This window comes from Aythya marila, assembly GCF_965140915.1.
Source record: "Aythya marila genome assembly, chromosome: 2".
NCBI lineage: Eukaryota > Metazoa > Chordata > Aves > Anseriformes > Anatidae > Aythya > Aythya marila.
In genome coordinates, this window is record NC_139043.1 from 132956984 (window position 1) to 132984905 (window position 27922).

A 27922-nucleotide genomic window follows, 5' to 3' on the forward strand; every position below is an offset into this window, starting at 1 on the left:
CCCTTATCCCACAACCTCTGCATGTGCCCATGCTTGACTGTGCCATTAACTGAACCAAGGCAATTTCTGCAATTTCAGCCAGAACAGCCTTTATGACCACTTCAGCTCTGTGTACTCAGCCTGAGGACTGTAGGAGGAAGAATTGTATTATTGTAGTGCATTGTGGATGGGTTCTACTTTACTTGCTCTTCCCAAGCGTTTTGCTCAGTGGGTAAGTGTAGGGATCACTAAACAGCATTTTGTCATTGTTATTAGCTTCCACTGCTTTAGCACTCTATGTAGGAAACAGAACTTGAACATTTCGTTTTTGGGCATGGTATAAAAAGCAAAATTTAATGCTTAGAATGGTATTTAATCATGGAAGGATTCCAGTTTCAAGAGTCAAACCAAAGAAGTCAGTTTTAAACAGCATTATTTCACGTTGGAGTTATCCAGGAAAGGAACCGCTTTGCAGTGAAGGGCTACAGAACTAAATGCATTAAGACATATACTTCTTTTTCCAGTTTGACTAAATTTACAGATTGCATACATCTTAAACAACTTAAGCAACCTTTTATTTCCTCCTAGGTTGAAAATGATTAGTGTGACATGCCATATATTTTAAACTTTCAAGAACAAATACTATATATGTACATATTTATTCCATGCCTGACACTTTTCATTTCAAATTCCCTGACAGAAAACGAATGATTCATATCCCTGCTAGTTTCAAACACAGTAAAGTTTCCAGAAAAAAAAAAAAAAAAAAACAAAGAACCTTCAACACGTGGGCTAAAGGAGCAAGTCAGCTTGAAAAATACTGATGCTGCTTCTTAAAAAAAAAATAGCATTAATAGCTGTAAAGTCTGAGAGCTCCACCCATTTCAGTCATAATTGCAGTATTGGTCAGATTACATCTTTGTGTTATTTTTACCATTCAGAAATTTGGTTTTTGTTCATGTCACTTTAAACATTTAACAGTGTTTAAACCTTTGTGATCTGGTATTATTCCCTTTCACTGCACCCAGTCAATCAGCAGAAGAAACATTTACCACTCTCACGGGCTATGCCCGCTTTGTGCACAGCCCTCCAGCGGGGGGACGTTACGGCCCAGAGTCTCCTCAGAGAAAGCGTGCACAAAATGGTTCAAATAGAACATGTCCTTATTTAGCCAACCAGCATAAAGGTAAAAAAAAAAAAAAAAAATCCAACCTGAAATACGATCGTATTTTAGAAACACTTCAAATAGGTGGTTAAAGTTTGATTCCAAGCAGACGAGCTGATCAGAAGTTGAGATTACTTAAAACAAGGACACTGTCACTGGGCTTTGTTTAAGCAGAAGCTGACCCCTTTATAGCACTTCCACAATGGCAAGAAACCAAAGCATAAGTGAAAATCAAAGCACAGCTGACAGCGGAGCTTGTAAAAAAAAAAAATCAAAATAAAAATGGTGCATGGCCTTCAGTAAGAGCTACCGCTCCTCACCCCATCCAAAAATGCAGTAAAGGGTGATTGAGAACTGGTTACTTCTAAGAAATCCCATGGAGCTCAGAAGAACACAAGTGTAACATGAAAGTAAATTTAGAGGCGGATCTACTGGTAACATCTCTTCATGAATTCCTACTTCTCAAAAGTTTTTCCTCTTTGCCATGTATCTAAATATTACAGAAACAAAAATCCAAACCGTCTATTCAAAGGGAAAGTTTAACTTTACTGCTCGGTTTTCCATGCCTGTGCCCTCTCCTCTGCTTCAGCCAGCAGACAGGCAGGCAACCATCATGAGCTCCAGACTCCCAACATTTCACCTTAAAGCATCCATACTCTGCTTTCCTACAAAGTGACTCCTGCTCCTACTGCATGAACTGGAGTTGTAAATCCTAGAACGTTCCCTTACTCTCATTGAAGAGAACGACGCATTTTCAACGATTTTTAACAGGAACAAGATCTTACCCACGCATCTACTCATGTTACCAAAAGCATACAACAAAACCCATATAAATTACAGTTATGTTTGCGTTCTTTCACAGATTGATTCATTTCAGTCAATCTTCTATCACCTGCTACTTCAACTGCTCTCAGACGTACCTCAACCATTAACAACTGAGACTGGCTAAAACAAGGGCTAGTGGCTCTAAACCTGAGAGAAAAAAAACTAGAATTGCCTTACATAGATTTTTTTTTTTAATTTTCTTGCAGTAATAAGTCACACACAAAACACCTGTACCTTTCTTTTGGCACAATGATTTTTTTTTTTTTTTTAAAAAGTCCTTCAAGTCAACTCAACGAGGTTCTTTACTGAATGTTGTCTACTGTCCACAAAAAAAAAAAATTAAAACATTATTTCAAAAGGAACAAAAAAAAAAATATACAATTGTACACAAAAAAGTCTTGGATTTTATTGAAATTTCAAGTCTTGTATCAAACAAAAACTCTTCTTCAGACAAAAATATTCTCTTGGTGTCCTCCGGATCCCACCAACTCTGAATTGGTCCTTTAGTGCCTCCGTTTTCTTTGTCATCTCACAGAAGTCCACGTGGTTGGGCTGTTCCGTTAGGTCTCATTTTATCGCGTGAAGGAACGCACATGCCGACCTCTTCCACTGCCTCCACTAACAAACTTCCCTCTTGAGCCACCACTGCTACTACTATTAGCACTTGTCCAAGATGGTCCAATTCCTCCCCGGCCTCTGGAAGCACGATCGCGAGGACTCGGTCGGTAGCCTTAAAGCAAAGAAAAGTATACTCAGTTGGAAAAAAAAAAAAAAAAAAAAGCCTAGGCGTAGCAGGCGCTGTGAAAGCATAAGAAACGAAATCAAGACGAGACACGAACTGGGTCTGTTTTCTCCTTTCAATTTTCACCTTTCTTTTAGGCAAGCGCTTTTGTTTTGATTGGCTCTGTAACTACCGCGTAGCTACGAAGACAACTGAACTGCGAAAAACCGACTGCAAAATTAAGATTCTGCGCTCAAGCGTTCAATTCAGCAAGTCTTACGGCTTACAGGACAGTTCTTACGACAGTACGGGTTTGACAGTCTCAGTGACAACTGTTCATATATGCTTAAAGCATTTGCTGAATTTCAAGGTGTCTGCAGCATCCTTGCACGGTTTCATTTGTAAAGCAAAAATGAAATTCAAGGAATTTTCTATAGTTCGATGCCCATATGAATACCATGTACCTGCGGAACTTAATGGTCTCAGTGGTGGCAGTGGACCCCTGTTAAAATTGCTTTGACCACCTCTACTGTCATTGTAGGTTCCTCTGGGCGTACTCTGGGCGCTCCAACTTGAGCCTCGAGCGCCTTCACGGCGACTGTAATTTCCTAGATATGGGGAGAGAAAAAACGCACGCTCTTGAGCAAATCTTCTTTTTTTTTTTTTTTTTTTCCATTTTAATCCTTTGTGACACTCAGGGTGGGTAAACGTAGTATTTACATAACTCAGACAGATAACGCTACTCTGCATCAACTTACCCTCACTATTTTAACTCAAAGTGTAAGTTATTTTTCCCTGATCCTGTGCATAGTACAATATGTACCTTTCAGACACGAAGTCTAAAAAAGATTCACATTGTCTAGTGTACTAAGATAGACCCCTATACTTTAAGGTAAATAATCCTACACCTTACCTTAAAGTATATATAGCAGCGTTTGTGGTAAAGTAAATCCTAGTATGTATAACTTTTATAAATTAAAATATTTGGTTTCCACTGTGCAGATTTGTCTTAACTGCCAGATGGAAAGGAAAGGAATGCAACCTTGTCCGTATATGAAAAAACTTAGCACTCTGTAACCAGAATCTCCAGGTTCAATCAAACTGCGCCTTGCTCCTGTCAGAATCTTCCATCCTTTTATTCAAGCCCCATTTAAATCCAGAGATGGATTTTGAGGTTTGATTTCAGGAACCACCACATCAAAAATGGTAGAGAAGGCTTTGCATTGTCAGTGTACGACTGCATCTGTGAAACACTCCAACAGTTGCTATACACAAAACCGTGACATCAGAAAGAAAACAGCTAACTCTTTGTAAGAGAGAAGAGTTTAGTTCAATTCCACAGCACATGAAAGAACCTTTTTAGTGCCAAACAACTTCTTTCCTTCCCAGATACACTGGGACCTAAACATCACATGCCAGGGGTGATTAATTACTGGAAGATCAGGCTAGCAATACTGAAGCATTTTAAGCATTCAGTTACTACAGCCCTGATAAAAAAGCAAATGTACCTTTTGAAGCAGGTGGGGTAAAGAACCTGTTCTGGCTGTGAAAAGCTCCCCGTCCTCCACGATTCCCTGAGAAGCCACCACGTGAAGAAATCTTCTGGGACACTTTCGGTGGCCTTTTGGCTGGTGGTATCCCGTCCGGAGTGACGACTTCTTTGCTCTCCGCAGCAACAAAATCATCCACGTGCATGGAGGGCGGCCTGCTGGTGTTCTGCTTCCTCTGACGGAAGATATCATGCGGTCGGATTCCTTGTCCAAATCCTCCCCTGCCTCTTCCTCTCGGTGGCGGCACAACGTGAGCTCTCTTTGCAGGCTCTATGTATTCAGATTTCCCACTGTTGTGACAAACCACAGTTTATTTAATTAACAGAAAAACTTATTCTTTCTGAAAGTCAAATATTCTTCATATTGGAGACACCATTTAAAAGGTATTCAACATTTTGGGAATATACAAAAAAGTGCTAAACATACTAATTATTTACTCATTAAACTCATCTTACCTTGAAGTTATGAAGGTCTCATGCTTGTGCTTGCCAAGTTTGAAACCTTTTGTGGTTTTTGTCCGGCCAGGGGATGATGGTTCTGACAAAAACGACCTCTCCAACTCAGCTTGCAAATCGAAGTCACTGCAGCCCTTCTCCGACAGCTCGATTAAGTCAACTTTCACCTGCAGTAACAGACAGTGTTTTATCACAACAATCATCACTAGCACCTCTGAAGAAGAAAACATGCTGCACCAGGATGGATGAGATTCAGCAAGGGTCCCAAACCTACTCTGGAGGTCCTCCTGCTAGAGGATCCTCTCCCTTTTAATGCAGTAGTGTGGCTCAATTAAAAACAGCAGAAATTAAACAAAAAGAGCAGCAAAACTGCAGCAAAATTGTCTTAAAGATTCTAAGTTAAGGGCTAAACTTCCAAGTTTGAATGCCTGTCTCATCACTAAATGACTTACGGTAAAGCACTCTTAAGCTACAGTCCCAGAAATTTATCAGTGCTGCTTTTATATGGGAATGAACAGTTTGGGTTTTGCTTAAAAAAAAATAAATAAAAAAGTGTCTTTGCAATATTAAAAAGTAAAACTAAAAAAGGAAGGCAATGAAGTCAACAGAAAGTAACCAAGCTAAGGCATTAACAGCTTAGTTTTTAAAAAAAGTTATTTGTGAAAAATTTGTGCATGTAGTTCCTTTTTTTTTTTTTACTGTCTTTTTTTTTCCACCTTTGTCACGTCAGAGCAAAGATTTTGAAACAGAGGATAACTATCAGGCTGTTCGAATATTGCTCCAAGGACAGAAGATGAGCAAGGAAAAGAGAAGATAAATCCTATTCCTTGTTTAAGCTTAACACAAATTACTGAGAAGACCCAGCAGCAACACAAAAGCAGGTTAGGACTGATGCAACAACTTCGACTCCCTCCTACAGAGGGCTACAGAAGGTGCCAATTCTTTGGCTACTTCCATGTGAACTTGGGAGGCGTTTGATGACAACCTTTAACAAATGCCAGCCCCCCTGTATCTGGGTCAATTTACAGGGGTGAGCGAAGGAAACAACGCTACTAGCTCAGGTTAACCCTGATATTTAAATCCCCTTCAATAACGTTGATGAAGCCCCTTACCATATCCAGTTCAGTCTCTATTTCTTCAGCCTGGAAGGGTGAGAACCACATGGGCTTCAGCTGGTCGTCCATCACATCTGCCAACACGTAGGTAGTCCTGCAATGAGACAGATGTCTGATGCCTGTGGGATTATGAACTACGGCCAAATGCAAGCACGAGCAGCACCACGAAACCTAGGGGAAATATTGCTTCCCATATCCTTGATAGTTTTATGGAATTAAATACACTGGGATTAGTAGGGAGTAGCAATAGCTCTTCTATTGAGATCCTATTTGTAATATAAAATGCATAAATGATTGCATGCTATTAAATAAATCACAGGCTGTACGCCCACACATTTATCTGCTTTACCTGTTGTTAAACAAATTCTGAAGAGAGTCTGGTGCAGAAAGAAGAGGCTCCACATCTTGGTCACTCAGGGGACAAGAATCACCTGCTGATTCCAGCATTTGCCTGACGCCAACGATGTTGTCCAGCAAGGATTCAAGGCCATCGTCTTCCTTAGAACGATCCTAAGTTAACACATTACAAGACAGAATTTGTTCCCCTCCTCAAAAAAAAATGTTTTTGATAATTATTTATAAAAATACTACATGAAACAGGATTCCTCGTCCTTTATTACAATAACAGTCTTCTCAGCAGTAGCCAGTGCTCTCTCTTTTGTGCATTTGCTGCCTTTTATCACACAGCTGTCTATGCTTTTATGGTGTGTAAATACTCCCAGCACAAGGGGATCCCAACCCTACCTGAAGCCTCTTAAAACAACAGCAACAGCTATTCCCAATTCTGCAAGGTATGCTACAGAAACACACTCATCGAGAAGCAATGGTCTACATTGTTCTAAAATCAGAGGCAGATACCAGATTGCAATGTGAACCTGATTATCCAAAAACTTTTACCATAACATGTTTCTCCAGATCAAGCAGTAGGTTTTCTGGGGTTTCCTCCTTGCTCTGCAGAAGATGTTTTAACTCCGCGGTGGTCAGACCCAGCGTTCTGCCTGGGTGAGATCCATCCACTTCCATCAGGCTCCCGTCATCTCCACAGCATCCCTGGAAAACATGAGGGGTGGGAAATAAGTAGATATTTATTATACTTCTGGATGGCAAACCCCTTAGAACTCAAACAAATTAGAGAAACCAAAGGAAGCAAATTTATTCTTCATATAATGCAAAGTATTTTTAATTAAGGCCATTTCCATAGGCTAGTTCAAATGCTGCATCAAGATGAATCTAATCCTTTCCCATATAAGCTGAGGTTTGTATCAGAGAACTAACATTATTTTAAACATCTTTCTATACTACTTGTTAGTAGTTCTTGTATACTACTGCATTTTATTTATGTCATACTTTCTATGCTACATGTCAATACAGCTACTCTAACACATCCCCATCAAACCAGAACCTGGATGCAGCAGCACACTATTCGCCTAGGAAAGTCAGTACAACTAATTCACGGTTTCACCAATTACACAAACATATTTTCTGCACAGAGTTGGCACTTGGAATGCTTGCTAGGGTCTTTTTTTTTCTTTTGTATTGCCAGCGTGACTTCTCAAAATACTTCATTTGTAGCTTGAAAATAAATAACTGCACTTTTCTCCTCAAGAATCAATATGCCATTTTCTCCTGCTGAAAGCTTGCTTTCATTTATTAAACATATGTTCTGCCCAGCTTTCACAGATTTCATTACGAAATGAAGATGGCACTACCACTACTCATAGAAAAGCCAGACACTGCAGTCTAAATAGTCACCTGCTTTCTGAGATCATAGTTCCCAAACGCATCTCACCCTGCAATTTCAGAGAAATGCAGCTGAGTTTGTCTAACTATTCCATACTCACTCACCAGTGTATCCGAGTTCAGAAGCTGTCGCATAAAATCCAAGAAAGAAGAGGCCAGCTCCCCCGTGTCTTTGCTGAAACTGGTGATTACTCGCTTTAATACAGTGTACAGAGCACTGCTGTGTTTTCTTAGGGAGCTGTTTTGTTATAAAAAGAGAAAATACTTTTTTAGTGCATACATTGTGACCACCCCGCTGTAACTTCTTATAAGAAAACAACATATATTGCAAAACAAGTTTGGTACAATTAATAATTATGAAATTGGGGTTTGATTACAAAGCTGGAACTTCATTGCTTTCTCTCTATCCTACTGTTCTCACCAGGGCTGTCTGCAGATATTTCAGCCTGCACACAGCTACACGCACTACAACAATATCTCGAAAACCTGCCTGAAACTGCACTTCCACCTTGTGGGGGAAAGGCAGGAGTACAGAAGCTTTGGCTCGCACAACTGCCTTGTGTATCAAGCAGGACTGTGCCTGCAGTTTCACTGCATCCCACGATGCCCAACTGCAGCAGCAAAACCAGAAACATAATCAAAAATGGCAAGGCCATGCACTGAAGCTGACAGATAGACACATGGGAGTCCCAGAAACCACAGCATCTTTAACCTACTTATTTTTCATCTACAGGCTTGTTGAAGTCTGAGCAGCACAGCTCTGTAACATCCCCTAGGAAAGTGTCCTGAGCAGCCTTTTATTAGCAAGGCTCCAGATGCTACCTCTCTCTTTTCAGGAAGCTCGCACCCTTCTTGCCTCTCTGCACCTCACTTTTGGTGGGCAGAAATGGGTCCAAATATAGGACAGGGAAAAGTGCCAAAACAACGCAGTACTGTCCCCATATGTACATGTTCTGTTCAAAAAGAAGAGGACTTAATAGAAATAGTTAAAAAAAAATCCCAGTTTCAAAAGCCCTAATTGCCTGGTGGTTAAAACACTCTGCGGAAGTTTTTTCATCCAAACTGAATTCCCTTAAAACAGAGGAAAAAATGTACAGCTCTTCAGTGTCTCAGATGATAGCTGTATCTACTGCCTTACTCAAAAGGAAAGGACACCAGCACTGGATCTCATTTTAATTCTCCAGCCTTGGGGTGGGAGGAAATGGAAGACAAGCTTTTTTTTTCCCCCCCAATGCTTTATCTGCTTCTTAAAAGAAAGCGCTCCTGTGTGCCCACTACAGAAATGATTCATAAGTAAAATCTCAAGTGAAAGAGAAAAAAAATAAAGAAAAACACAGGAAAAACACAAACACCTGAGTATAACACTGAAGCCTCAGAACAGAAATGAGAGTTCAGATGCCTTGTCTTCAGCATTTCCTGCTAGATAGAGTGATCTCCTACTTAGTATGCTGCATGCAACAGATTCCACTAAGAGATATTGATACTTTTTGTAAGGAAAGAGAAAAGAGCTTCAGCACTTTTTCTTTACAGTGACCAAAGAGTGAACTCTGTGTTTAGAAACTGTTTTATACTAGAAATATGATCACTTGGTTATTAAAAGTAAGTGTTCTTCCCAATGTTATTCTTCTGCATTTTAAACAGTAAAGTTTTAGGGATTCTCACTAAATGTTGTCACTCTAGCATCTGTCTTTCCAGACATCTGATTTCACACTGCAGAAGTTTTAAATACCTCTAAGTTGTCAGAGATACCTTACAATACCGTACCTCTTTAAGTGATAGAAGCCGTAGTCGTGCTCTGTAAGGAACATCATTGTTCGGATGCAGGTCAGCAGACAACTGTAACTGCTCTCAGAATTGGTTAATGTTTCCATTAAGCTGTCACAAATCAACGGCAGCAGATCCTTGTTTGGTAAGGAATTGGAGAGCTGCTCTAATTCTGACACAGAGCCTTCTGATGAACTTGGCAAAATGAGGGCAATATCCTACAAGAAGTGATTATTACACACACAGTAAGATAGACATAGCTGCGTCTGACACACCAGCAATAAGCATAAACCATACATCATGTCAGCAACACTAGGTTCTTTCACTACCCCTTTATCACCTTATTCAAGCATTTGACAGTTATTACTGACACTAACACACTAATCCAGTGTATCCTTTTTAATTTGGTTCTGTCAAGGGTTACAAACCATTACTGATTTTTCAAAACAGAAGCTTCAAAGGGTGAGAAGTGATGGCAAAGACACAACTAAATGCCAGAGTAACTGAATAGTATCTTATCTCTGCATTCAGCTCCTTGCTTACAGAGTCCAACTGTCCCTTGATCTTAAAACATTCATCCAAATTCAGAGGTTTTAAGCAATACCTAAGAAGTTGAAGATCTACTATCCCCTTCATATTTTATGTGGCATAAAACAAGATGGACTTTCACAATGAATTTGCATAGGCAAAGAGCTCGTTTATATAAACGGCTGACTGATCTCTGCCGACCAGTGCTCAACCATTGTTTGTATAAATGCATTAAACCAAAAAAAAAATCATGCAAGTAGTAAGATAATTAATGATGTAAATATATTGAAGAAAACTGAGAAAACACCTGGGCTCGTCCATTAATCAGTTTTCAGGTAATATTTCCTACTCTGTTCTAGTAGACCGTGTTTTGTTGTAATTTTCCTGTGTGATTTGTTTGTTTTTGTCTTTGTTTTTAACTGTGGCAGCAGCTTATCATCCATTACTTCAGATTTGCAACACATGTTTAAAAGGTTTCAGTTAGACAGCTGAGACCCAGATATTTATTCAATTGAGCAAAAGCTGAATAGTGACAGCATAAGTTTTACCAGTGGCCCACGTTACAAAATCTCCCTGGGAGGAGGAGAAATGACATTCCTCAGCTGAGAGGACAGACAGTCTACATGCCAATCAGCCCACGGTCTCTAATGAGCTATCAGAACAGCGCACACAGCATAAAAGAGATTTCATAAACTTAAAGATTTATGTTCAAGAACAAAAAGACTGGCAGCAAGTCCGCCAGAGCAGCCAACCATACACAATTTCTTACTTTTTGTATTTTAAAAATGTTGGATTTTTCCCCCTCCAGGGAAAGAAACAAACGAACAAAAACAGGCACCTAAGAATAACCTAATTTAAGGTTTTGCCCAGAAGTGTCAACACACAATGTGCATTAAATATATAAAATACCTGATCGCAGAGGGACTGCAGAAGAGAGGTTACATATTCAGCACTCTGTTGATGAGTGACGTTGTCTCCAGCTGACCGCATTAGAGCCAAGAGCTCCTGGAACACTTCTGCATACTTCTCATCACCTTTGGTAGTTCCATTGATAAGATGCAGAATAGCCAATTTACAAGCTTTGTTTGAAGCCAGGGCATCCAATAAAGCAAGCAGTCGAGTGGTTTGTCCAGTGTATTGTTTCTCTTTTTCTTCTGTGTTGCTGAAAGGATATCAATGCACGTTGAATACATTGGAAAAGCTGCTCTAAAATTATCTAAAAAGCTATAACAATAATTTTAAACATTTTAAACAAACACCTAATGTATGTAAACTTACACTTTCATGTACTTTTTAAAAGCTGCTTAACTTTCACTAAACATCTTTCTGTTGCATCATAAATTATCTATACATTTAACACACTACTGCATCTAATTATATGTAGATAAATATGCTTTTAACGAGTTATCTAATTATATGTGAATAAATAGGATTTTAAATAACCAATACTCATTGCTTCAATGTCCTCTGACATGGCAGTCTTCAGCTTCCTCCAGCTTACAAATATCTACATTTCCCTGTTTTCCCTGTTCCTGTTTTACTGGGACTTCACTGCAAATCCCAGTTATATAAACTCTACCTCTACTGATACTAGGTCAACTTTTATTATTTATTTCAAACAAGTCTTGTAGCAGCTCACTGAGTAGATAAGGCTTTGTAGGGACAACCTGAAAAAAGCCTTCTTAAAATACCTTCCATAATGTGAAACTGAATACCTGTATGACATGGTTTATTGGCAACATCAAGCAGCATCAGGACATGGTATAGAGAACTGGACTGAGAATTCATTCTGTTCATAACATAAGTAGAATTTCTCAATGTATTTTTCTCCTGCTAAATCTCCTGCACAGAACCTGGGCGTATTTAATATTCCATTAAAGAAATCTTTGCAATAGGAAGCCAAAATACCTTTGCAGGTCTTCTACAATCAGGTCCAACACAGTCCTCATGATGAGAAGAGCAGTGGGTGAAGCCAAGTCACACAGCTGAACACAAATACGTCTCAACATGTGCTGAATAGGCTGGCAAGAAGAACCAGAGAACGATCTAACTATCTCTTGGATCAGCTTGGCTTGAACGTGAAGATGCATGCTCCACAGCTTCCTGGTGTTAAGTGCCACTGCAATATCATGTGGCTCGATTACCTGCGGGAACAGAAGAACAGGAGGTTTTTCCCTTCTACTTTTATCATAAAAACTGAATTCCACAAGGTATAAACAAATACTAAGCACTAATACTGCCCTCATCAGAAACATGCAATGCCATTTTCATTAGTATCACTAAATGACAGGGCACAGTTCCACAAATCAGGTATTCCTAACTCCTTTGGGAGCATGAGTTGTCACATCTTTCATGCTTAAAGATCACAAATTCAAGATCCATGCCTTAATAAACTGAGAGTTTGGCATTCAGGGTTAAATTCAGAGGTTTCCTAGCCAACCATTTGAGTAATACAACATAAATCTAGATAATCTGACAAGGGACAGAAGAACACGACTGTTAAAAAAAATCCTCCATATAAGAATTTTTTTTCCATCAGAAACATATTTCCAAAGAATCTATGTGAATATAAATGCTTTACAAAAATTTTAATCCACCCTTTCATGTATTTGTTCTTTCTACAACTCAGAAAATGGTCAAAAGTGGTCTAAGGGTTATGCATAATAAAAATTCTTTAAGTAGTAAAGAAATCTAAATTATACCTGAGTTGTCTGCATGGGCAGTGGAAGAGGCAAGAGTTCTGAAAGCAGTATGAGTCCAGAGAAAAAACCCTCTGGAATTCTCAAAATCGAGGAGAGAACTTCCTTCAGCATTAAAGACCAAGTATTGTTTGCCAGAGTTTCTTCTGAAATGGTAAGTTTTTCATTAACGCCCTGCGTAAAAGTCAGCAGGATGTCAACGATGTCATTCTGAATTTTCTGCTCATCGCTATCTAAGCGGCCCGAGAGCGGGATAGAACACAGGAGCATGTGTAAAGAGACGAGCGCCGACGGGACGCGCATGTCCTTGAACTCAAAGGATCCGCCCCGCAGGAGTTCTGTCAGCATGGTTTTCAGGAGCGTCAGCGTACAGCGGGCCATGGAAATCGTCGTGACTCTGTGAAGGGTGGTGCCCATGTTGACGTGGAGCCGCCAAGGCTGAATGAGGATGCTGTTCAGCTTCTGCAGCACCCGGATGAAGGTGTCCATTCCCTCGGAAGAGAAGAGCTGAATAACTGCAAGGTTCCATTTCAGGTCTTTCTGTTGACCTGTACAGAAAAAGAAACAAACGTCTCTGTATGTCTAATTCCTTCTGGGAAATCACAGTTACACTTGGAACATTTTTAAGTAAGAAACTCAGAAAATTGAGATTTCTACGCTGAACAGTACAAGTACATTTACCGTACCTTCTACCATAGGTGGCGGACACGCTACGTGACACAGGACACGAAGGGCCGTAGGAAGGCCAACTCCATCCGGGGTCATCAAACTGTCAATATTCTTAAAAACAAAATTCAAATAACCAAAGTGTATTACAAGGAAGGACTTTACGACAAATATATCACTAGCTTCATGGCTATTCTTTCATTCCAGTCGGACTATCAGATTGTTAATCAAACCAAGATGCTTAATTACACAGACAAGCAAATTTAACATAACTTACAGAAGACTCATTTTACTGCCGTTCATTTTCCACTTTTTTTGAAAAACAGGTCCACTACACACTAATTCTGATAATCTGCAGCTATCCAAAGAGCTCTAAAGAGACTACAGGACCAACGTATCAACAAGTCCACCAGAACAAGCCTTGGAAAATTAGTTATGGATAAAATACAATTAGTGTTTAAAATATATCAACGTATTATATAGCTACATACATATATACACATACATTCATGCCTTTATCATTCACTGACTAATATCAGCCTCTGTTGAAGGGAGTGGAAGCATTTCAGTGGTATCTATTGAAGCAAAGAAGCATCCTCTGGGAGCTAACTTCAGGAGAAAGCAGTTGGAAGCCCCTTTCAGATTTTCTGTTGAAAAAGTATCCTGTATTCGGCCTTGCTAACTAAAGCTGCAAGATGAAGATCTGCTGCCTGCTCAACACAGCTGGAAGAGCAACTTGTCTCTGCCTGCAGAATTACTGCCCAAGATCTGGCAGCTGAGAACTCAAGCTCCTATGCTGATCTCTCTTCGGGCTAGTAATCTCTTGGCCCTAGGATCCCAGGGGGTTCCCCTAGGTTTTGCACTCAGTTACCTGCAGTTTTGTTTCCATATGTATAATTGAGAGCAAGAACTGGCTTAGATTGTAAGCTTTAATAAACACATCTATTTTAGATAATATTTTTAAATACGTTAGGACGTACATAAGATAAAATATCAAAGCTACAAAAAAGCATAAGCCTACGGAGCCCAACCAAAAGATAGCATCTATCTGTATTTTACTAACCTGTTTGATATACTCAATGAGATTTGGAATACAGTTTATTTCAAATCTAAGATTTTTCAAAGGTTCAAGCCACTTGCTGAGCTCTGCAGGGAGAAAAAAAGATTACCCATAATTAATCAAATAACTTGCCAGTGCATCTATGAACGTAAAACCTTATGCAGTGAAAAAATGCACTTAATTTACACAAAGGGTACTAAGTCCAGGTATGAAATCCATGAGGCATACATTGTAGCTGAAAAGCATCAACAAAAGCAAGACTTCAGAACAGCAGGTACACTTCACATACATGGACAAAGTTTTTCCTCAAGTCAACCGGAACACAACACAAATAACAAGCTGAAAATTATATCTATAATTAAATATTTTCTAAAAGGCAGTAAGGGTCCCACTGTCCAATAAATACAAAGCCATTAAGAACACGGACACATTCTCCTTAGGTTATCTGTAATAGGTTACTACAAACTGAAAATGAACATCCTATTAAATGCCCAAACATATCCAGTACCTGCACCAGTAAGACCTATCCTCTCTGGAAGTCTTTACACATTAACATTTTCTCTCTTAGTCCAGAATAACCTGAATGTCCCAAGCTTTGGGAGAAGAGATTTCAAGTTTCAAAACCTGTTATTTCTGAAAACAGGCAGAATAATGGGAAGGTTCAGAGGTTGAATGGCTATGAATCAACTACTATTCTCAGCTTGATTTCATGATTTAATAAACCAGTTCTCACTTCTCATGAAATAGTCTGATCAGATGAGGTGAAAATAAATAAAAGAATGGCAGAAGGGGAAATTAAACTAAATTTTTGAAGAATTCTGATTTCTGTTGGAGCATTTAAGTTTTGGGAGAAACTGCTGGCACACGTACACACATCAGTGAAGCAGCGCAGAGCACAGCCCTGCAGCTTCAGGTCTGGGTGCCAGAATGGTCGCCAGCGGGCTCTCTCTGATCTGCTCCATTCCAAATGATCTGGGTCTGACATGCGAGTCGACACAAAGGAAGAAATAACCCCAATCACAATTTGGAAGTCAAAAGATTTAGTAACAGAGACCCAATCGTTCCATGCCAGTTGGCCCAGCTGCCAGGAAACAGTCCCAGGAATATTTATTAGTATATACATAAGCCTACATCACCAAGGAAAACAAAAGCAAGAGTCTGCTTGCTAACTAGTTAGCCCATTTTTACTGAAATTTGCTCTCCTAAGTTATTTTCAACACAGAAACCATTTCAAACTTCCTGTAATTATCCAGAATTCATGGTAGTTATTATTGCTTGAAAAATAATTTAACTATACAGAATTTCCTATTTAACTCTCATTAACAGGGGGAAAAAACTGCACATCATCTCTGTGACTCAACTGATCAGATGCAGCTGGAAAAGGAATTTCATTATATACATTAGCCAAACCAGATGATTGTGAAGTGCCAATTACCCACATATAAAAGGTTTCTCCCATACATTCCAACAATTCAGCTGATAATGACACACGCCCTACCTTGCAATTTGGTGTTATTTTCGTCTGCCTTACAAAGCTTCAGCAAAGGCGCCGAGTGCTGCTCCAGCATTTGGACATCACTGGAAGACTGAACCACCAGCAGAACCAGGATGCAGGCGTAGTTGTAAGCAACTGACTTCTTAGACTTCGAGTCTCTGGAACAATGATAAGAATTTCCTTTAGATCTCAGCTAATGCAACTGGGTATTTCTTACATTTTCATTCTCTGACACCTAGAAATCTACCTACAGAACTTACACCTTCAGCAAGGCTTTCCCCATATGGTTATTAAAAAAATCTCCCGTGCTTTTTGAGAAGTGAAAGCTTTCATTTGCATTTACTTTATTTATCATCCACAAAAGAGACCTGAGAGTACTGACTAGAGTCAACTAGCCAACAAATCTTCTTCCCCTAAGTTTCTTTCCTTTTTTTTTTTTTTTTTTTTTTTTTTTTTTTTTTTACAATCTTGCTTTAAAAGCCCTGCTACCTGAAGTAGTAAGACTGCCTGTCCAGAAAAAAACTGCTTTTAACACATACAAGAACTTCATAAACTGAGAGATTCCCAGCCCTGAATAGCGTGCAGCATCTGGTTTCCCCAGGCAAATCTTCTGCTCGTTTCAAGATGAAGTCTTATACTTTAATGAAAAATGCCTACTAACTGAATTTTTTCATACAAATGAATGTGTGACCTGTATCACACCACCTTTGTGGATGACCCCCACAAATTCTGGGCATTAAATAGTTAGTTGATCACAACTGAGAGGCTTGATTTCCAATAATACTGTCCTACTTAAGATTTTTTTTTTTAAAGAAGATAATTTTTAAAAAGATCACAGTCTAAAAGAACATAAATTTTTAGATATCCTATTTTTGAATGTATTTTTAAAAGGTAGGTACTTTTAAATGTAAAAACCTTAAGGATGCAAATATAAGTTACCCTAAAGCTTCTTTGGAATAGTACTCCATTAAAGTGATAAGACTTTGGAGGTTTTTCTCCAGGCTGAAGACGTGAGCCACGGCAGATCTTCCCACAGGGTTAAAGGTGATCAAGTAAAGGTTGTGAAGCGTTCCCAAGAGATCCGAATGGTCGGTTTCCTCGCTGGCCGTGCACCGCTGGAAGTGGCAAAACAATTCTGAAATGCACTGTAACGTCTGCGTCGAGTGCAGGAGCCACAGGGCAAAGGTGTCCTCGTTTGCACCATCGGACTGGAGGCCTTCCTCTTGATCCGGATCGGAAAACTGACAGAGAGCTCTGATCAGCAGGTTGGTCGCCTCGTACTCAGAAATGAAGAAGAGGAGACCCTTCTGGGACTGCGCCAGGAAGCGCAGGAGGTCGCGTATAGCTTGGAGCACACCCGGGTGCACACCCGTCACTGGGATAGACAGCAGCAAAGTGATGCACTCCAGGAAATGGTGACTGTGAAGATACCTGAAAAAGAAAAAAAAAAAAAAAAAAAAAGGACAAGGAAATAATCGGTAATATTGCAATCATCTGCCAGCACAGTACAATAATAAAATATAAAAATTAATTCAGTGCTTACTGCTCCGTGGACTAAGCAAAATGACTAATTAGGAAGTAGTACAAAATTCTAAGCACACAAAACAGTTGCTGGAATATTTACAGGAAGCAAATCCCCAAACATAAAGTACTGATTACCAAAACCAAGCGTCTACCCCACAAAAACCACACCCTATCTTTTATTAAATTTGCTGCATTTGAACCATCATTAATAGAGCATTTAAAATGTTTAATGCAGTAAGAAACCAATCATTACCATGCACGTAGGAGGGGATTTGAAGACTGCTTATAGATGCTTCCATTTAGCTGTGACCCTACACTGCTGCTATCAAAGAAAACTGCTAGTTAGCATTTAGAGAAAACACTTTCTAGCCTGAAACTTGCTAACAGAGAAATAACCCAGGGAATCCTTTAAATGGCTGCATGCAGACAGGCCTCAACTCGTCTGCCCACGCTCTGGCACACTGAGCTCGCTGACAGAACAGCACGCCGGCTTCTGGTTTGCCACAGACAGAGGTAATTCCAGGCTCCTTTTATCCTTATGCACAGACACGTTCTTAGAAGATAAGTGAAAAATGCTTTCCATCCATAACAATTTTCAAATAGGCACTCGTGCAGCACCCAGCACAGCCACCCAGGTCTACGAATGCAACTGAGGAGCTAGCACACTACCAGCAGCAGCAAGAGGTGGACTTTTTGCTATGCACACGGTAGGCTTGACCGAAAGCTAACAACACAGCAAGTATATTAAGTACCAAACTCTCTCAAAACAATCCAGAAACTTCCAATAAATACAAGGTAAGACACCTAGAAACAAGAAATCCCTAGAAATACCTACACCAAGTTGATGGAAATACATTCTGAGAAGTGACCTTGCAAAAACCATACCTGAACAGGACAGGGTAAGGATCATCCCTTTCTGGAGGGCCTGTAATGCGTGCCATGGTTGGGAAAGATTTGACGGGTGGCTGAATCATTGTATGAGGAGCCGTTTCCATCAAATGGAAGATTTCTTCCAGAAGACTCACGAGTTTCTCCACCTCTCCTTCGCTTATGTTGGAAGATTCCAAAAGGTGATCCATATCCATAGGAGCCTCCACATCGTTCTCATACTCTTGGTTGGTTCTGTCAAGCCCTGCCAAGTCCTGGTCCTGTTCTGTCTCCGTGTGGTTAGGCAGAGGAGGCGTGCTCTCGGCTAACTGATCGACCACCTTTTTAATATCCGACAGGATCTCATAGAAGTGACACTTCTGGAGAATTGCAGAGCCAGCAGTGACTACCCTCACAGTCTGATCTAACAAAATGAGTTCAAGGAGTTTCTGATAACCACTTTTTTCATGCACGTCTACGCCACCTCTCAGAAACATTTCCATTCCCTCGGTCGTACTGATAACGCTATCCAGAGCTTTAAAAGCATTAAGCTTCAGGGAGGACGATACATGGTCTGCAAACAACAGCTCAAACAACACATTAATAACTCCCGCCTGCAAGAGTGCCGTTATTCCTTGCGTCCCACATTCCCCTAATGATGACACCAGTTTTGTCCCAGCTTTGAGTTGCCGGACATTCAAAGCGATGGGCTGCTTGAGAGCTACCTGAAGGTTTAAAGCCTGCAGGGTCCAGTCTACCAGCTGGGTTATGTAGTCCTGCTTTGTGTCTTTAACCTGCAGATAGCTCAATCCTTTTACTATTAAACTCGGAATTTCTTCTAACGCAGTCACCCACTTTGCACCCCTTTCCTCTTGATACAACTCCAGCAGTTCAGTTAATTTAACGGAGGCTTCCACTGCCCCTGAGTTTTCTTTTTCCGGGTCTTGGTCCTTTATTTTAGCAACTTCGTTCTCAAATACAGTCTTGTAAGGGCAGCTGAAGTACAAAAGAGGTCCGAGCTCCCTTTCAAAAGGTTCATATGTCACAGGAGGCACAGACGCCAGATCCTCAGGAGTGTACTCAATATCAAAGCTCGGATACTTGAATGTTTCACGTTCCAGATCAGCAATTCCATCTTCATCACTTGAAATCTGCTCATATCCATCATCTCCTAAAAAGGGAAGGATTCAGTTATGAAATAAAATTAATTACGGATAATCCAATTCATAAATGCTGAGAGGATGCTCAAACTAAATAAGAAGATCTATTTAATACAAATATTACTGGTTAGAAAACAATCATGTGCTACCATACAAAAACTTTTCTTTCCCCAGCTCTAAGTGAAAGCTCCAGCCAACAGAATATTTTTTGTGACAGGAGAGACATTTAGAAAAACAAAAACATTACTACAAAAATATTGTCCAATTTTCTTGTGATTCTATCTATCATTAAAGATCTAGCTTGAGATTTTGCACAGGCATCAGCAGGAATTTTGAATAATTCAAGATGACAACTACTAACATTATTACATAAACAATTTTATTTGTTAACTGAGAAATAATTTGCTTCTCAACTTTCCTATTTCTTTAAACAGATCAGATAAGAAGATCCAGTGTTCTTTCTTATGCATAAAATCTGTGTTTTCCTGTTTCTTTATAGAAAGTGACAGGAAGATTTACTGTAAGGGAATAAATATTCCTACCGTTCTCCTTGCGAGATGTCAGAAGTATACGTAAGGGACACAACGGTGCACTGACCATTGCAGAATGAGACCCAGTTCTTTACACTCCTAGTCATTGTAATGGTACTGCCTTCAAAATTTAAAGAAGTAAATGATTTTTTACTCAGCTTCTAGTAACTTAACTTACCTTCACCTTCCTCCTCCTCTTCGCCATCTTCTTCATCTTCGTCTTCATCTTCTTCCTCCTCTTCCTCATCAGGAATGCTCTCTACTGTATGTCCATCATCATCTTCCTCCTCCTCCTCCTCCTCAACATCCACATCTTCTTCATCATCTCCCTCTTCTGGTTGATCTTCTTCCACTTCTCCCTCATCAGAATACTGGCTTTCTTGATGAATGGATGTTCTGTCAGGAGAAATGGGCTCAAAGTAATCCTCCCTGTGGTCCACATCATCTTCTTTTTCCCCAACCACTAAAAAAAAAAAAAATATATACAGAGTTTAAGAAATCAAGAGTACTTCTGTGAAATTGAACGCTCAGTAACATTTTAGAATTTTGCATTACACGTTGTGGAGGTGCAAAAGAACATCTTGAAGAAAATCTCCAAATGTTTTGGCAGAACTCAAGCAACAATCATACAGTTCAGCAAGACTGTAAAGAATTATGTAAGGAGTTTTCAGTGCTTTAGAGATTCCAGAGGACTCAACAGAAGCTGCAAACAGTGATGGAAGGGAAGGACCACAAATAACAGAGGCAACAAAAAACTCATAGAATGAGCAGTATGATCAAGCAGCATAATGATCAGTATGTTAATTGAATGTATCAATTTAAGAGTTGGTAGGTTTAAGAATATCAGTAATTAATTGATATAATTTAAGATATCCAACAGATCTTCTTTCAAATTCCTTCCCTAAAATAGGAATCTGTCCAGCAGGATAACAGAAGACAGGAAACCTCACAATAGGCATCAAAACACAATTCTGACTCCGATAAGCATTGGTGCAGCAGATAAAACACAGCCTGGTTCTACCTGACACTGGCATAGGTTCATCTTCATCGTCGTCAGGAGGAGGAGGGCCTGGAGGTGTCCTTGGTCCCCGAGGTTGTGGTCTTGGAGGACTGCCATTGAACTGGTCTTCTTTCTCTCCATCAGCTACGTTTATTATGAAAATAAAAATTTGCATTCAATAGAATTGCAGGAACAAAAACGGTACGTTTTAGGGTTTTAGTTCTACTTTGGATAAAGGAATACGTTTTCCCAGCTGTTATTTCATCTGTATTTTACCTCTGCAGTACGTGAGGCTGTTTTCTAAAATCACTTTTGATGTAAACAAGAACTACATCAATACATCAATTAGCAAGGTTATTAACACCACAGATGTTTTTAACATAACGATTAAAATTAACATGGTTAATTGCCATTTTTTGGCTTTAGCACTATCTAGCAAGACTATTCCACTACCAATAACAACAGAAGTTACTTAAAAAAAAAAAAAAAAGGGGGGGGGGATTATATTTTAATCTACTTCTCTGTTGTAAAATAAGAGGGATTCAAATTTTGCAGCACAATACCTGTACCCTGAAAAATTTTAAATCTAAACCCAAAAGTCTGGTAGAAATCTGCTCACGAACTCCATTCATGGCTATTCTAATGCCAAAATTTTGTGTTTGCAAAGCAAACACTTTTCTGTAATATGCTGTTACATACAAGCCACAAAAGGAAAGCAAATTATGGCTGCAAGTTTCTCTTTCTATGACTTTAATGCTTTTCTAATCTTATTTTTTGTATTATAATCATATAAAATTAATGAGTACACACAGGTTACTGAATTTTGACGATCCTAAGTAATTTGCAATAGAACAATTAATCCACTCCCAATAAAGGACTAGAAAAAGATCTACTCAAAATCATTCATCATAAATCTAAAAGAAAATGCAAAAATATGGACAAAAAGCTAGAAAAATAAGGCCAGTGAAATCTCAGATGTTAAAGAACTGTGTTTTCAAATGCCATAATGTAATTTTGATATCTTTTTTTTTAAAAAAGAAAAAAAAAAAAACTACATCCTCTCACAAGGCTTACCATGTTTTGGGTTTCTCTTCAAACCAGGCTGTTGCTGGGGAGGAGGTGGAGGAGGTGGAGGCGGAGGAGGTGATTCTCTGTCATGACTGATTACTCTGTCAACTGAGCCATATATTGCCAAAGTCAGACAGTTGTACCATCCTCTTAGAACCAATCCATCTGTGTTGACCTGTTGTTTTTTTTTTAAAAGGAAAGAAAAAGCACTTAAAAACAACACAAGAAAACTTCAAAATAGTTATTTTATATCACTGTATCAGTATCTGCATAAAGGCAAGAACGGAGAAGTGAACATTGAAGGATCTTTCTAACCCGCATTTTGAAAACTAAGGAAACTTTAAACATATCAATCATTACAACCAATAAGTAATCTTTCTCCAAAAGCACTCAATTACTTCCAATATGTTTGCTAACTAATACAGCCTACGTGCTTGTATTATACACCCAGTTAGTGGAAAAAAACATTACCATGGGTCACAAACATACTGATCAGAATGAAATAAACCTAAACAGAACTGAGGAGGATGTGCTTCGTTGTGGCCTGCAGCCATAACATTCGGATTCATCTTTGCTCATAAGTAATGGATACCTCTGCTGGCAATCTCAATTAGAATTGTAAAGCAATCAAGTCTTCTACAACTCATGTAATTTATATAGCATCCATAATGGAGACTCTGAAGTCGTATGTATCTGAACTACAGGCAGATTTTATAACAAGAACTTCAACAGTAAATGTTTTACTCAGTTCCAACACACCACATATCACCATGCTTATACGCAAATGACAGGCATGTAAAAAAGGAGGTTTAAACGGCATTGCATTACCTTTGCATTGGGTCTGAAAATAATTGAAGTATTTTCATCATATTCGAGGCTGTTAAAAGTAAAAAAAAAAAAAAAAAAAAAAGTAAAACAAAGTTATTTTCCATTAATATAAAGCATGTTTACAGAAATTGCCAATAATAAAATACTGAACAAATACACGCTCCTAAAAACAAGAGTGCAGAACCACTTATTTTCACGTTTCCTCAATACATTTGGGCTCTGTAAGCCTAAAAATAACAGAATTGTCTCATCTTTGAAGCACAAATCTCTATCCTCCCAAACAAACTGGAGCAAAAGGGCAAGGAGAATACAAACTAGCAAAAGGCAGACCAAACGAGAAAAGTACAACAGATACAGATTTTCTATTGTGCACGTTCTGCACTCAAAACTTCAACAAGACAAAAAGAAAGGTAGCTAACGAAGTCAAGAAGTAATTGTGAATGTACTTACCTCCCCAGCCTATCAAAAACAGGGGCACTTGGCTTGCTGACATTGTTGAAAAACAAGTCCAGTTGAAATGTATGTGGGGATGTCTCTCTGGAAACAGAACAAAGGCAAAAATTAAACCCATCAAGCTCCTTATCAGAGTAAGTAGGCCTAACAAGGAAAAAGCTTCAAATTTTACTGTTTAAATGGTTCCCCAAAGTAATTACGAGAGCAGCAGACACACAAATGCATTTTACCTTTTTAGACAGGAAGTTCTATGGAAATACACAAGGTGAGGGAAAACTAATAGGATGGTTTTCCTGAACCAGACACCCTGTAGCTTTCACTTACCCGTAAGCCCTACTGTCGGGCAAACTTGTGTGAGCTCTCACTCCGGGAGGAATGACACGTACTTCATTTATGTAAACCACACACGGGAAACGAACTACATCTATATTGGTACTTTGCTACAAAACAAAAAAGAAAGAAAACCAATGAAATGTAAAATGGAAGCAACGTAACATATTTACCTATTCTTTATTAACCAAACTAAGGTTGCAATCATAATAAATTATAGAATTCAGTTCTGTAAAAATGTTAAACACTGGTAAACAGAAAAGATTTTTAAACGATCTTCTGGCACTTACTTAAATATTTGACACTTTTTTATAGACAACATTACGGGTTCGTTTACATAATCAGTGATTTGTGCGAATCTTTTAAACAGGAGCAGTTTTTCTTCAACAGAAGGTATGCTGGTAAAGAGAAAAACTGGAACTTAAATTATTGAAAGGAGGACTAAGTATACAGTTCCCTTTTAAATAAACCATATCAGGTTTATTATGAAAAATATTATGAAAAAAATATGAAAAAAATAATCCGTGTATTCTAATTTTAAAGATACGTAAATGTTAAATTTCACACCTAATATCAGTAATAATTGTGATACTATAAGTCTGTTCTGCTAGACCTGTACAAAAAAAAACACACACCACGTGACATTTGTTTACTAATTCTGCAACATCTGAAAACCTTTTGAAACTGAGATTTCCGTTTACAACACAGAAACAGCAAATGTAAAGACAGCAACACTCCTAAAAGCCTGAGGAAACTAGGAAGTAATTGTAAGGTCACTGTGACTTCCTGTGTAGTAACCACCAAACAATTAATGCTGAAAGTCTCCTCTAACTAAATTCGTTTTATTAGGTATATAAAGCGTATGCCCAACTTCAAATATAAAGACTTTCTCAAACAGAAGCTCAGAATCAGGCTTCTCAGCTTCCAGCCAGCAAACTGGATTAGCAAAGACTGCACTAGCAAAATAAAAACAAAAAAAATCTGTATACCAACATCAGTAAAAAATGAAAATTAGAAAAGTTATCGTCAGTAAAAAGTTACAGAACCTTCTTCATGATTACGAAGCAAAAGAAGCCCCAAAATTATCAGCACAAAACAAGAAGGTACTAAGATTTTTAGAAAGCTATTAACTGAAGAAATAGTCACAAGCAAAGTTCTATGAGGAACACTTCAGCGTGTGCTTTATGACACATATTGCTATAATTTAAGAAAAAATATCTACGCCTGCATCTTTTAGTGCATAAATACAGTATCTTGTCCCAGGGGCTGAGGTGTCTGGTCAGGAAGAAAAGTAGCCTGTGACAGGAGGCACAACTTCATTAAAGGAATGGGGTGGCTGTAACCCCTGCAGGGTGATGGCTGTGGGAGCTCTCTGCTGTGCCTCTCAGAAAGATTCACCACCTGCAGGACTCAAACTTTGGAGAAAGGCTGCTGCTAAGGAGGCTGTGCCCCCGGCAGCACAGCCCTGGGACAAACTGGTGAAATTATACTGGACTATGCCTTGACCCCCATGCAGCAACTTCATCACAACACAACTGAACCCAATTTCCTCTTTCTCCAGATCATATATTAAAAAAAAAAAATATATATATATATATATATATATATATATATATATATATATATATATATATATATATATATATATATATATATATGTGGTGGAACTGCAGATGTTAAACTACACAGCTAAGCCAAATAAATAATTTTATTAGAAAACTAAAGGTTACATCTCATGAAGTGCAAGTTCCAAAGCAAGACTGACGATCCATTTAGCTGGAGAATTTTCATAACAGGAAGGTGGCTTTTCTGCAATATGCAAACTGCTTTGTTTTTAATAAAATCTCAGTGTGGTTCTGGTTATGAAAAAGTCATTGGTGAAACTGAAAGTGCCAGAAAAGAGCCTAGAGAATTAAAAAATGTTCAATAAGAGCATGCTCTGTGCTGGAGAAGATGGGGAACAGCTAGTGTGTCCTACCCACTGCTGTCTTAAATTGCAAAAGTAAAAATATATTTGGGGATCCGTAAATGTGGCACTACACAGGATTCCAGAATAACTTCTGGTTTGTTTTTAACCATAGCATTAGCTCTAAATGCTTTGTTTTCGTCCTTGTACCTGTCCATGCATGGATCTGCCTTCAGGTTACCCTAGGATTTATATTCCCCACCTTCACAGCCCCCATCCTCCCTTCTGAAGGGGAAGGAGGACCAGGCCTTGGGCAAACCCTGTTAACACAGCATCTTCGTGGATGCTCAGGCTCCCTGCAGCAAGCTATTTACTCACTTTGGTTATCAGTTATCGAGCCTCACTCGAAATGAAGCATTTATTTATAAAACCTCCCCCTGCTAAGCCGGCTCGAAACGCTCGTTTTGCTCCCGATGCACAAAGCCCAGGGGTCCCTCAAACGCTCCCTAAAACCCCGGGGAAGCAGCAGCAGCAGCTCCTCCCGGCTCCTTCTCCCCCCACAGCCCCACCACGCGGAGCCCCCGCACCCCAACCCCATCCCCGACCCCTTCCCCTCTCCTCCCCGTCCCCCAGCCCCGAGCTGCCGGCCGGGAGGAGGCTGAAGAACCCCCCCGCTCGGCGGGCCCCTTCTCCGGGGCTGTTTTTTCCCTTTTTTCCCCCTCTGCCGTGCCCCGCCGCCTCACCTCGGCGCTCTGGTGCTTGAAGGTGTCGAGGAAGAGGAGCTCTGTGGCGGTGTCCACCGCCATCTTAGCGGCGGCGGGCGGGAAGCGCTTCCGGAGGCCGGGCGAGCGCTTCCCCGGGCAGGGGCCGCCGGGGCCATGACGGGGCGGCCGCGGCCACACGGGGCTGTGGGGAAGGGGACGGGTGGATGAAGTTTGTCCCTTGCTTCCCAGCAGCTGAAATCTTCAGTGTGTCCCCTCACGAGTCACCTCACAAGTCACCTCACAAGTCCCAACCCCACCCCGTTCGCCGGAGCGGGCTGTGTGGGGCTGCGTGAGTTTGGGGTTTGTCCCCATAACAGCAAAGCCCCGTGGTCCTTTAGACAGAGCCTAAGAAACGCAGCATCACTAAACTGCCACCACGCTTCCCTCAGTGGTGCTAATAAAGCCTCATGAGCCCTGCCTTGTGTGTGGAACAGCTTCATGGCATTACGCCTTCTTGTGTGCGCACCAGGAACTGGCGGGGCTCCTCACTTCAGAGCTTGCTGCTCTCTCGGCACCCCACAGTTTCGCTTGGCACCGGAGGTTGCAGGCCTCCAGGTCGGACCTGGTACGAAAACATTGCATCAGTTCAAGCCAGGGTGTGGTTCCGTGCCTCCGTTTTCCATGCTGAAACTCGCTGGGGAAGGTTGGTCCCCACGCCACGTGCTGGGAGCTGGGTCACGACACGCAGCTCCGCAACCAGTTCTCTTGGTACCGCTGAAGACAGGGTTTGGGGCGCTGCTGAAGCCATTGAAATCATCCCCTCCCCATGCTACTTCAACAGATGTGCTTCAAATACTGCAAATCCTTCTGCAGAAACACCAGAGAATTTGGGAATCAAGGGATCTCATACACAATACTGGCAGAAGCCTGGCCAGCTTTCAGTCTTGCCCTGAGCTGGGACCCTCCTTTGCCCTGATGGACAAACAGATATAAACCCCTAAAGTGAAATATAACATTTTTATATGCGTATAAAAAACCAAAAACCTGAATTTATATATATTTTGCTGAAGTAACACAATGCCTCACAGATGCTCATGGCACTTGCCACAGCTTATTTTGGTTATGTTCATAGGCCCTGTTTAGACTTTTAGACATGGACATGTTTTGTAGGTGTACTCCAAGCGTGGCACTATGGTCCATACCACAGTCAGGTGGCTTCTCTGGGACAGTAGCACAACTGGAAGAGCTAGAGCCAGTAGTTGCAATGAGTGGCAGGGGAATTCCAACCCTGCATTGTTATCTACAGTGACTCCCTGCTGCAGTAACAGCTGCGCCTCTGGATGAGAGAATGTGACGGTAATACCATGCTTGGTGGTATTACATTTTATATTACATTCAGATGGCTGTGAATACAGTGCTGTTGGCTTTGGGACTTGGCAGAGCTTACAAGTTGGCATTTCTTTGCTGCAGTAAAGCAGCAGTGCTTGAGTGTTGCAGGCAGTTGTATGATTTCAGGGAACAATGGAGGTATCTGCAGACACTATTTAATAACTGATGAAAGTGGAGAAAATGATTTGGTACAGCTCTGCTGATTGTCCCATCACAGTTTTAAAAAACTGGTGTTTGGCAAGAAAACCTAAGAGTGATATAGGAACATGGGAGATCTGGCATGGACCACAGGTCCCCATGGGAAGGACACCAGAGTTGCAGGTGGTATCATGAGCTGAAGACCCTCCTGTTGAGTAATAGAGCAGGGTGGGAGGTGCAGAACTCACGGGGTTGTAGGAAAG

General features: G+C 40.2%; 1 protein-coding gene across 2 annotated transcripts; it reads right to left on the reverse strand.

Annotated features, from left to right (window-relative positions):
- Nucleotides 1-45: 45 nt before the first annotated feature.
- On the reverse strand, nt 46-26355 carry VIRMA (vir like m6A methyltransferase associated). Of its 2 annotated transcripts, none has more exons than XM_082753857.1 (24): nt 26172-26355; nt 23517-23632; nt 23190-23276; nt 22740-22788; nt 21918-22086; nt 20865-20987; nt 20022-20306; nt 18172-19321; nt 16702-17193; nt 15766-15920; nt 14271-14353; nt 13228-13321; nt 12545-13089; nt 11751-11986; nt 10752-11004; nt 9315-9532; nt 7656-7788; nt 6708-6860; nt 6160-6320; nt 5808-5904; nt 4696-4862; nt 4199-4530; nt 3155-3298; nt 46-2699 (listed from the first exon to the last, which is right to left on the reverse strand). In XM_082753857.1, exons 1-24 carry the CDS (start codon nt 26232-26234, stop codon nt 2542-2544), a joined length of 5463 nt encoding a protein of 1820 aa, XP_082609983.1. In that variant the 5' UTR covers nt 26235-26355; the 3' UTR covers nt 46-2541. The 2 variants fall into 2 exon arrangements, with proteins under 2 accessions (XP_082609983.1, XP_082609982.1); XM_082753856.1 differs by having other exon boundaries at nt 18172-19324; nt 26172-26354.
- Between the last annotated feature and the right edge of the window lie 1567 nt (nt 26356-27922).

What these genes read in the sequence shown, in the direction of transcription:
- VIRMA (XM_082753856.1), bottom strand. Translation starts at nt 26,234, where the DNA reads ATGGCGGTGGACACCGCCACAGAGCTCCTCTTCCTCGACACCTTCAAG. An exon ending in ATCTGGAGAAACATGTTATG is followed by an intron (nt 6,321 to 6,707) that starts GTAAAAGTTTTT and finishes GTGTTAACTTAG; the next exon opens with GATCGTTCTAAGGAAGACGA. An exon ending in GAGACCATTAAGTTCCGCAG is followed by an intron (nt 2,700 to 3,154) that starts GTACATGGTATT and finishes CTTTGCTTTAAG; the next exon opens with GCTACCGACCGAGTCCTCGC.